At 36.6% G+C, this 11,091-nt stretch overlaps 2 protein-coding genes across 3 annotated transcripts; one reads left to right on the top strand and one right to left on the bottom strand.

Annotated features, from left to right (window-relative positions):
• The first annotated feature begins 15 nt into the window (after positions 1-15).
• On the top strand, positions 16-7,150 carry mat2al (methionine adenosyltransferase II, alpha-like). 2 transcript variants are annotated; one of them, XM_052608668.1, is made up of 9 exons: positions 16-191; positions 448-525; positions 694-816; positions 1,576-1,688; positions 1,804-1,947; positions 2,071-2,289; positions 5,658-5,840; positions 6,014-6,147; positions 6,225-7,150. In XM_052608668.1, exons 1-9 carry the CDS (start codon positions 116-118, stop codon positions 6,325-6,327), a joined length of 1,173 nt encoding a protein of 390 aa, XP_052464628.1. In that variant the 5' UTR covers positions 16-115; the 3' UTR covers positions 6,328-7,150. The 2 variants fall into 2 exon arrangements, with proteins under 2 accessions (XP_052464628.1, XP_052464629.1); XM_052608669.1 differs by lacking the exon at positions 6,225-7,150 and having other exon boundaries at positions 23-191; positions 6,014-6,151.
• On the bottom strand, positions 6,776-8,207 carry lyrm7 (LYR motif containing 7). Its single transcript, XM_052608680.1, has 5 exons — positions 8,077-8,207; positions 7,791-7,863; positions 7,443-7,513; positions 7,235-7,316; positions 6,776-7,097 (listed from the first exon to the last, which is right to left on the bottom strand). The coding sequence occupies exons 1-5, from the start codon at positions 8,092-8,094 to the stop codon at positions 7,027-7,029; spliced, it is 315 nt and encodes a 104-aa protein (XP_052464640.1). The 5' UTR covers positions 8,095-8,207; the 3' UTR covers positions 6,776-7,026.
• Between the last annotated feature and the right edge of the window lie 2,884 nt (positions 8,208-11,091).

The raw sequence follows: 11,091 nt of genomic DNA on the forward strand, positions 1-11,091 counted from the left end.
AAGCCACGCCCATTAAAGTTCTTCATACTTCAGACTAACTGTTAAAGTCACACGAGAGGTTTTAGTTGTAGTTGCAGTTATAAAGCTGTAGTTTTGGCCAGTCTGCAGGTTCAACATGAATCCGTCTGGTTATAACAAACCTGGAAAAACTTTCCTTTTCACATCCGAGTCTGTAGGACAAGGACATTCTGGTAAATATGTCAAATCCACATGCGCAGATTTCACTATTTCAGTTACAGTGTTGCACGTTGTATGCATTTATTGTAATAAATGCTACTTGTACTGTGGCGATAAACATCCTCAGTACATGTCTGTACATGCCCTCGCGTCATGATCCCAGTTTTGATCTGTGATTGCAGCAGAAATGATAATGCTCAATGATACTCAATCAATAATTCACACCTTCATACGAAATATTGATACTAATGCAGTCTTTATTCCTGACAGATAAAATGTGTGATCAGATCAGTGATGCTGTACTGGATGCTTACCTGGCACAGGACCCGGACTCCAAAGTGGCATGTGGTATGATGATGATAATGACATTCATGATACTTCAGATGTTCATTAATGACATTATCTTGACTTAGAAATGCTTGCTTTTACAAACATGGATCTAAGACACTTTCTTTTTAATGCATTGCCATTCCTTTTTGACATCTTGACCTGATGTATTTCCCCGTTTCGGAGCAGAGTGTGTGTCAAAGACAGGTATGATCCTTCTGTGTGGTGAAGTGACATCGAAGGCTGTCGTGGACATTCAGAAAGTGGTTAGAGACACTGTCAAGAGTATCGGATACGATGATTCATCAAAGGGTATCTATACACACACACACACACACACACACACACACACACACACACACACACACACACACACAAATATATATAATGAAATATTGAAAACGTAATTCAAATGAATTTTCAGCATCATTCCTTCAGTCTTCAGTGTCTCACAATCTTCAGAAGTGTTGTTACACATGTTGTTCAAGAAACATTTCTGATAATTATTAATGTTGAAAACAGTTGTCCAGATTCATATTCGTGACCCTGGACCACAAAACCAGTCAAAAGATTATTATTATTATTTTTTTCCCCCCCATTTTCATTTATGCATTAACTGAAAAAATACTGAGAAAATCATCTTTAAAGTTGTCCAAATGAATTCTTAGCAATGCATATTACTGTTTTGATATATTTACGGTATGAAATTGACAAAATATCTTCATGGAACATGATCTTTACTTAATATCCTAATGATTTTGGCATTAAAGAAAAATCTATAATTTTGACCCATACAAAGTATTTTTGGCTATTACTACAAATATACCCCAGTGACTTAAGACTGCTGTTCTGCGCCATGCTCACATTTTTGTGCAAACTCGGATACTTGATTTTTCCTAGGTTTCTTTGATGAATAGAACGTTCAAAGGAACAGCATTTATTTGAAATTATAAACAAAATTATAAGTAACATTATAAATGCCTTTGCTGTCATTTATGATCAGCTGAATGCATGTTTCCTTGATTAAAGTATAAATGTCTAAAAAGGGCTGTTCTGATGTGATCGCTGCAGGATTTGACTACAAGACGTGTAATGTGCTGGTGTCTCTGCAGCCGCAGTGCTCTGAGATCAGCGACTGTGTGTTTGAAGGCAGAGACAACGAGGACATCGGGGCTGGAGATCAGGTCCAACACATTCTGCTATATATAATTTTTTGATAAAGCACTTTTGAATAGATCTTAAGTAATGTTGTCAAATTGAAGTGATTTATGTTGAATAATTGCTGTCATTTCTCCTCAGGGTTTGATGTTTGGCTACGCCACTGATGAGACAGAAGAGTGCATGCCGCTGACCATCCTGCTAGCACACAAACTCAATGCCAAAATGAAGGAGCTCTCAAAGACTGGAGTTTGTCCTTGGATTCTTCCAGATTCAAAAACACAGGTGAAAGGTTTTCTTTTTTTATGATGGGTGAACAACAATTCAGCCGGCTCATAGTTATCTCTGTAAACTAACAGGGCAAACGCAGCAGATAATGTTGATGTTTTTAATTATTAACGAGTGCAGGTGACCGTGGAGTATCGTGATAACATGGGTGCTATGGAGCCTCTGCGTGTTCATACGCTCGTCATCTCAGTTCAGCACAGTCCTGACATCACGCTGGAGGAGATACGTCACAGTCTGAAGGAGAAGGTTGTGAAGGCTGTCATCCCGGCCAGATATCTGGATGACAAGACTATATATCACCTGCTGCCCAGCGGGAAGTTCCTTGCAGGGGGTCCACAAGTAAGCAAGCACAAAAACTGGTTTGCTCTGGCAAGCATCAGTATTAAAGGGACAGTTCACCCAAAAATACAAATTCTGTCATTATTTACTCAGCCTCAAGTTGTTGAAAGATTACCGTATTTTCCAGACAATAATTCTCACTTTTTTTCATAGTTTGGTTGGTCCTGCGTCTTATAGTCAGGTGCGACTTATTTATCAAAATTAATTTGACATGAACCAATAGAAATGAACCAAGAGAAATGAACCAACAGAAAACATTACCGTCTACAGCCGCGAAAGGGCACTCTAATGCTGCTCAGTGCTCCTGTAGTCTACTACTGAAAACATAGAGCGCCCTCTTGTTTTCTCTTGGTTTCTTGGTTCTAAATAAATGCGACTTGTAGTCCAGTGCGACTTATATATGTTTTTTTCCTCATGATGACGTATTTTTGGACTGATGTGACTCAAGTGCGACTTATAGTCCGAAAAATATGGTACATAGATGTTAGCATTTTGCTAGCATGATTTAACACATTGCTAACATGATTTAACAAGTTGCTAACATGTTTTAGCATGATTAGCACGTTGTTAACATGTTGGTATGTTTTTAACATGATTAGCATGTTACTAATATGTTTCTAGAATGATTAACATGTTGTTAACTTTTCGCTAGAATGTTTTAACATGATTAACATGTTTCTAGCATGTTGCCAACATGTTTTAGCATGATTAACATGTCACTAACATGTTTTTTTTAACATGAATAGCGTGTTGTTTGCATGTTTTAACATGATTAACATGTGGCTAATATGTCTTTTAGAATGATTAACATGTTGTTACCATGTTTTAGGATGATGAAAATATTTATAGCTTGTTGCTAACATTTTAACATGATAAGCATGTTTCTAGCATGTTGTTACCATGTTTCTAGCATGATTAGTATGTTGATAACAGGTTTGTAACATGATTAACATGTTGATAGCATGTTTTCTAGCATGTTGCCAACATGTTTTAGCATGATTAACATGTCACTAACATGTTTTTAACATGAATAGCGTGTTGTTTGCATGTTTTAACATGATTAACATGTGGCTAATGTCTTTTAGCTTGATTAACATTTTGTTAGCATGTTTCTAACATTAGCATGTTTTCATATTTTAACATGATTAACATGTTGCTAGCATGTTTTTTTACATTATTAGCATGCTGTTACTATGTTTCTAGCATGAATAGTATGTTTCTAGATTGCTGTTAACATGTTTCTTACACAATTCTACCATGATTAACATGCTGTTACCATGTTTCTATAATGATTAGCATGTCAATAACATGTTTCTAATATTATTAACATGTTACAAACATGTTTTTAGCATGATTAGCATGTTACTAGCATGTTTCTAACAAGTTCAAGTCCCCCGCTCACCCCTCCCTTTAGAGATGCTACGGTTGCCGACGCAGGTAAATATATCGTTGGTAAAGACAGCAGAGAGCAATGAGATTTCTTTACAAAGGTAAATCAAGAAATTACAAACCATATTCCAGAAAAGTTGGGACACTGTACAAATTGTGAGTAAGAAAGGAATGGAATAATTTACCAATCTCATAAACTTATATTTCATTCACAATAGAATGTAGATAACATATCAAATGTTGAAGGTGAGACAAATGTTGTGCCAAATATTGCCTCATTTTCGATTTCATGAGAGCTATACATTCCAAAAAAGTTGGGACAGGTAGCAATAAGAGTCTGGAAAAGTCAAATGTACATATAAGGAACAGCTGGATGATAATTTTTCAAATTATTAGGTCAATTGGCAACATGATTGGGTATAAAAAGAGCCTCTCAGAGTGGCAGTGTCTCTCAGAAGTCAAGATGGGCAGAGGATCACCAATCCCCCCAATGCTGCTGCGAAAAATAGTGGAGCAATATCAGAAAGGAGTTTCTCAGAACAAAAAATTGCAAAGAGTTTGAAGTTATCATCATCTACAATGCATAATATCATCCAAAGATTCAGAGTATCTGGAACAATCTCTGTGCATAAGGGTCAAGGCCTGAAAACCATACTGGATGCCCGTGATCTTCGGGCCCTTAGACGCACTGCATCACATACAAGAATGCTACTGTAATGGAAATCACAACATGGGCTCAGGAATACTTCCATAAAAAGAAGCCATGATCCGGACTAAAGAGACAAGGACAACCCAAGTTGTTATCAGCGCTCAGTTCAGAAGCTTGCATCTCTGATGGTATGGGGTTGCATGAGTGTGTGTGGCATGGGCAGCTTACACATCTGGAAAGACACCATCAATGCTGAAAGGTACATCCAAGTTCTAGAACAACATATGCTCCCATCCAGACGTCGTCTCTTTCAGGGAAGACCTTGCATTTTCCAACATGACAATGCCAGACCACATACTGCATCAATTACAACATCATGGCTGCGTAGAAGAAGGATCTGGGTACTGAAATGACCAGCCTGCAGTCCAGATCTTTCACCCATAGAAAAAAATTGGTGCATCATAAAGAGGAAGATGCGACAAAGACCTAAGACAGTTGAGTAACTAGAAGCCTGTATTAGACAAGAATGGGACAACATTCCTATTCCTAAACTTGAGCAACTTGTCTCCTCAGTCCCCAGAAGTTTGCAGACTGTTAGAAAAAGAAGAGGGGATGCACACAGTGCTAAACATGGCCTTGTCCCAACTTTTTTGAGATGTGTTGATGCCATGAAATTTAAAATCAACTTATTTTTCCATTAAAATAATACATTTTCTCAGTTTAAACATTTGATATGTCATCTATGTTGTAATCTTAATAGAATATTGTTTAGATATTGTTTGTTGAATATTGAATAGAATAATTTGAAACTTCCACATCATTGCATTCTGTTTTTATTCACAATTTGTACAGTGTCCCAACTTTTTTGGAATCGGGTTTGTAGATATACTGCGAATGTTTGTGTCAGTGTTTTATTTGCAAGAACAACAAAGTTAAGAAACGGGCTCTGTAGAGCAGTTTGTACGTTTAGGGCTACTGTAAAAAATGGTGGTGACTTCCAGGTAAAGGGACCCGCGGTGTATGTAGATAGAAATAGCTCAATCTAAGGTAATAAAAACATAACGATTCATTAAGAAAGGTCTTTATAGACCTCATATATATTATATTGCATTTCTGTAAATAGATCATTGTAAATATTACACATTGCACCTTTAATTATACTGTAATATATTTTAATTTAATTGCATTTAATTGTCCAGAAGTTACATTCCGTTTGCATATTATTGCAATATTATTTCCATAACAAGTATTCTTAAAAGTATGGTAAAGCCTCCTTTTTTGTTTTCACATGGGGTACTATGTGAAGTTAGTGTTGTTGTTGTTGTTGTAGGCAGACGCCGGTCTGACAGGCAGGAAGATCATTGTGGACACCTACGGAGGCTGGGGCGGTCACGGCGGCGGGGCGTTCTCCGGCAAAGATTACTCTAAAGTGGATCGCTCAGGGGCTTACGCCGCCCGCTGGGTGGCCAAGTCTCTCGTCAGAGCCAAACTGTGTCGCAGAGTTCTGGTTCAGGTGACAAAAATCAGCCATTTCAGTCAACATTAAATTGTATTCAAAATAAATCTATTACAACTGTGCCTTTATGTGCCATTCTAGACTGGATTTCATTGTGAACTTCTGCAGGGCAGCAGCACATGAGTGATAGAATCTGCAAGCGTATCGTTAACGCTGTGTTTTTGTTACAGATCTCATATTCGATTGGTATCAGTCACCCTTTGTCAGTGTCTGTTTTTCATTACGGCACATCAACCAGAGATGAGGACGAGCTTCTAGAGATTGTCAAGAACAATTTTGACCTGAGGCCAGGGGTCATCGTCAGGTGAGGAGAACTGGAGAACCTCGGTGTCAAGTCTAAACTTTTGTTAATAATAATAATATAATAATTTCATCTTGCAGGGAGCTTGATCTAAAGAAACCGATCTACCAGAAAACAGCTTGCTATGGACATTTCGGACGAGAGGAATTTCCTTGGGAGAAGCCGAAGAAGCTCATCTTCTGATAGACGGAGAATCAGTTTACATTCCTTTTGATTTTTAATGATTATGACTCTACTTATGCAAATGCACCTTTACTGTGATCAAGGCTTTATAAGAGCTAAAATGACTTAATCTAATACTTTCCTCGATCTATACTGCCTTCTTATCCCTCATTAGAACCAAGCGTCTTTTGTATGAATTAACACTAGAATTATTACATAATTTAGCTTTTTATTACCATTAACGTCACACATTGATGACTGTAACAGTGTGAGAATATCTGTCGAATGATATTAAATTCTTTAAAGTGTTTTTAAACTGAGTTTCCACAGAACTTCACACAACAATAACATTACACCATTGTTTATGTTTTCAAAAAAATTACATAAATGATATAATGTGAATTAAGGAATTTACCCTCAAATCAAACATTTTTGGTTATCAGTCAGATAAATGAAAAGAAAACTGATATAGACATGTTTTTATCATTTATTCAACACAATACTCTTTACAATGTGGCAATTCCTTGCATTTAATTGAACACAATCACATCAGCGCAGAACAAACATACTGTACAGGTTATTAAAGTTATGTTATTGTGGCCACTGTGTAAAATGAAGAATGGGTGATTATTGGGTGAGCTTCATTCATGTGTCTTGCTCTCTGTCCCGTATGAGAACCGCAGGAGACGCCTGAGCCGTATCAATGACAGTAGATCAGGGTCATGTCTTGTTTCTGGGTGTATCAGAGTAAGGAACGTTGTCCAGCAGGAGACTCTTGCGGGGCCGTAACACTATAAAACACAACACTATGCAATAAATAAACAACAAACCTTATGGACTAAAATATGCTTTTTTTTCTTTTGGTTTTGGGATGAAATGTGATCATGTTCTTGGAGATTTCAGCCATAATTTGACACAAATAACTTACGGACTTTATTTTCCTCCACATGCTCTCCCTGTATCACGTTTTCCCGAAGGATGGTCTCAACCGCTCGGGCCATTTTGAGCATCTGAAAAGACACGTTGAGCTTTGTGATTCTCACCAGGATCTCTGAAGCCTTAGAGTCCGAGAGCAGACGGAAACAACATTTTGAAATCTAGTGTAACTCAGCTGAGGCTTGCATGACGTGAGTTGCCTCTTTAATATTGTCCTCTGACGTTTCATTCTTGTGTTTTTTGAATTCTTCATTTATTTTTAACCTGGCAGCTTCATGTTCAGAGGGAGAAAAAAAGGAAAATCCTTGTATGAGACATTAACTAAGACATAGTAACAACAAGAAGAATAAATATTATTCTTTTTTTATTCTATTTTATACAGAAAGCAACAACAACAACAACAAAACCTACGGACAAACACAGAACAGGAATTAAATTTGCATCAACATTAAAATAATAATAATAATAATAATACAGTGAACCGGATATGTAACTAACTTAAGTATTTTCACATTTTGGGTAGCATGAGTTTTTAATAACGGTGATACCTGTCAGAGCTCTGTCATCATCTCTAAAGACATCTCTTCTTGTCTTGTGCAGATCTTTGAACACCCGCAGCACCTTTTAATAAAAATATTAAGAAACTGCAACGATAAATGAATGTAAACACTTATTTTATAATGCAATGACACTTTGCTCTTGTAAAGCCATCTGTTTACACAACGAATAACGGCAAATGCATTTACTGAGTTTGAAAATAAACATGGCAAATGATGAAATTGTTAAAAATCATGTAAGGAAACATCGCTGATATAAGTTGATGTTGTTTCTCACCTTCACGCGTGTCCCCATGATGCAGAAGCTTGTTCTGGTGTCAGTGTTTGTGGATGTGAAGCTGCACAGCGCCCCTGCTGCACCGGAGGACAACCGCTGCTTCTGCTCTTTAATAACAATACCTTTGTTTGTTGAACAACCTCAGTTTACAAACTCTAATAGAGAACAATATAATAAACAAGAAAAACGTATAATAAACAAGAAAACAATACTTAAACATTTTCCATCTTTTTAGAGGGGTTGCGAGGAGAAATAATCACTAAATGAATAATAACACCTTTACAACATTTTAGAGGCAGATTCATACATGAAGTTATATAATTCACCAAGTGATTCACTGTCTTTTGATAAATATTTGACGGAAGATAAATAAATAAATAATTTTACACTCATTTTTAAAACAAGTTAAAGAGGGCTTGTTATTATTCCACTTTCACTTATGAATATATGATACACATAGTAATAATAATGTTTAACATCAGTGGCATCTATCTATCTATCTATCTATCTATCTATCTATCTATCTATCTATCTATCTATCTATCTATCTATCTATTATAGATAAGTGGATTTGACTGGGCGAGCAAACACACACTGTTAAAAATCGCTGTAAAAAAACGGCCAAATTTCGACAGTAAAATACTGTTTTTCATTTAAACAGTGCATTCTGGGTAATATTCATCGTTTTCGAGAAGTAGCCTGCTGCTATATATCGTAAAATAACAACGTTCAAATTCGACACTCAGCGGCTGTGTTTCAAATCACACCCTACACCCTCATTCACTATTCCCTACATGAGTTTACTAATATAGTCCACCTGACAGAGAGAATGAACATTAATGAGTGAATTCAGACAATGATCAACAGCTGCTGTTAATGAGTAGAATCACTGAAGAAAAAAGAAACAAGACAAACACAAGAAATACAACTGACTTCAGCCACAGCTTTAGATGAAATCAACTGAAGATTTAAACGATCAACAAACAGCTTCACCAACTTCACACATTACTAACCAGACTGACTTTATTTCTGTCAGATCAGAGAACAGAGATCAAAAGATATTATTGAGAATTAAAGAGATTTAGATGATAATGTTACTGTTTCGTTTAGCGTCACCATTGTGGAGATCAGTGTTTGCTTTAGTTGGGCTCCTTTTGGGGAAGTCGTGGCCTAATGGTTAAAGGGTTGGACTCCCAATCGAAGGGTTGTGAGTTCGAGTCTCGGGCCGGACGGAATTGTGGGTGGGGGTAGTGCATGAACAGCTCTCTCTCCACCTTCAATACCACGACTTAGGTGCCCTTGAGCAAGGCATGGAACCCCCAACTGCTCCCCGGGCGCCGCAGCATAAATGGCTGCCCACTGCTCCGGGTGTGTGCTCACAGTGTGTGTTTGTGTTCACTGCTCTGTGTGTGTGCATTTCGGATGGGTTAAATGCAGAGCACAAATTCTGAGTATGGGTCACCATACTTGGCTGAATGTCACTTCACTTCACTTCACTTCACTGACCATTGACTTTTACACTTTACATTTTGTTTTATTGCTGTATTTGTATCTTTATGATGCATCTGTTACAGCAGTATTAATTTTGATAGTCAAGTGATTATGGTTGTTTCTAACAGGCATGATCTACTAGACTGACTTAAAGTGTTGCTATAATAATCAAATATTAATTTGGTGTTGAAATATTTGAGTGAATGACACTTCAATTTAGTAAGATTGAAAAGTAGTGTGATAACCAGTATTTATGGATTTAATGACTAGTTTTAGTTAAAAAGTATTTCGGGCAGCAGTCCCCACAACACTCAAAGAGAGAAATCAACAATCAGCATATGAATCTCAACAATGGTGACAATCAAAAGGTTCATGATGCAATGCATGCTGGGTACCAGCACAGGATAAAACTCATCCATGATTCCCAGCATGCATTGCGGCATGAATAAATTATGCCCCTGAATTGTTCACTTATTTTCTTGAATTCTTATGTGCTTATAATTTTGCATTTGTTTTAAGTTTTAGTAGCATGTGTTGTGATGTTCAGAACTGATCTGTTCATTTATTTTGTGGATTGTCACCATTGTTGTGATTCATACGCTGATTCTTGATATTTCTGTCTAAATTTCAGCAAAGGGTTTTATTTATTTATTATGAGTGACATTTTCTTAACAGTCTTTCATAACTTATGGCTCAGCAGTGTACCTTCTCATGCTGTAGTATCAATATTCAATAAGAGAAGAGATACGGGATTAGATCAGAAATAATAGTATTTGTTCTTGTCAATCTATAAACAACAATATCAGATTTTTTTTCTTCTGTGTACTTTTGTTTTGCTATAACAGGTTCCAAAGGCGCATTGTTACAGCATGAAAAAAAAAAAAACTTAGTTGTTGAAAAGTCACGTTCAAGAGCCCAACTAAAGTAAACACTGATCTCCATCATGGTAGTGAAAAAACACCTAAACCTATTTAACTCTCCATAAGTTCTTCTGTAGACATCTGACAGAAATAAAGTCAGTCTGGTTAGTAATGTGAATCTGGTGAAGCTGTTTTAGTAGTTGTTTAATCAGATCTTGAGAGATTTGATGTATTCTTTTATTCAGTTGATTTCATCTAAGGCTGTGGCTGAAGTCATTTGTAGTTCTTGTGTTTCTCTTTCCTTCAGTGATTCCGCAGGTGTTTATCACTAATGCTCAATCATCAATTAATCACAGAATTATCTCATTAACTTCACTGATTCAGTGTTACTCTAACACTCTGTAGTGTGCACACATTATAAGTGTTCATTTAAAACTGAGGATTTTCTTGTGGGGTTTAAAGGGTTAAAGATTTAAGATGAAGAAAAAACAGAATGAAACATAATTTAACAGTAATAAACTGTAATTAATTTACAGGAAACAAACTGTAGAAAAACAGTTATTTACTGGCACCCCTGCTGCCAGTAAATAACTGTTTTTCTACTGTTTCTTGCCGTAAATTAATGGTTGCCAGCAAAAAAAGTGTTTTTCTACAGTTTTTTGCT

This window comes from Carassius gibelio, chromosome A10 (genome assembly GCF_023724105.1).
Source record: "Carassius gibelio isolate Cgi1373 ecotype wild population from Czech Republic chromosome A10, carGib1.2-hapl.c, whole genome shotgun sequence".
Taxonomy (NCBI): Eukaryota; Metazoa; Chordata; class Actinopteri; order Cypriniformes; family Cyprinidae; genus Carassius; species Carassius gibelio.

Excerpts from the sequence above, each read along its gene's own strand:
- lyrm7 (XM_052608680.1), bottom strand. Across the intron at positions 7,317-7,442 it reads CAGAGGACAATATTAAAGAG|ATGCTCAAAATGGCCCGAGC; the intron begins GCAACTCACGTC and ends GTGTCTTTTCAG. Across the intron at positions 7,098-7,234 it reads TGTGGAGGAAAATAAAGTCC|TGTTACGGCCCCGCAAGAGT; the intron begins GTAAGTTATTTG and ends TGTGTTTTATAG.
- mat2al (XM_052608668.1), top strand. The coding sequence starts at position 116 with ATGAATCCGTCTGGTTATAACAAACCTGGAAAAACTTTCCTTTTCACA. Across the intron at positions 1,948-2,070 it reads TTCCAGATTCAAAAACACAG|GTGACCGTGGAGTATCGTGA; the intron begins GTGAAAGGTTTT and ends TAACGAGTGCAG. Across the intron at positions 2,290-5,657 it reads TCCTTGCAGGGGGTCCACAA|GCAGACGCCGGTCTGACAGG; the intron begins GTAAGCAAGCAC and ends TTGTTGTTGTAG.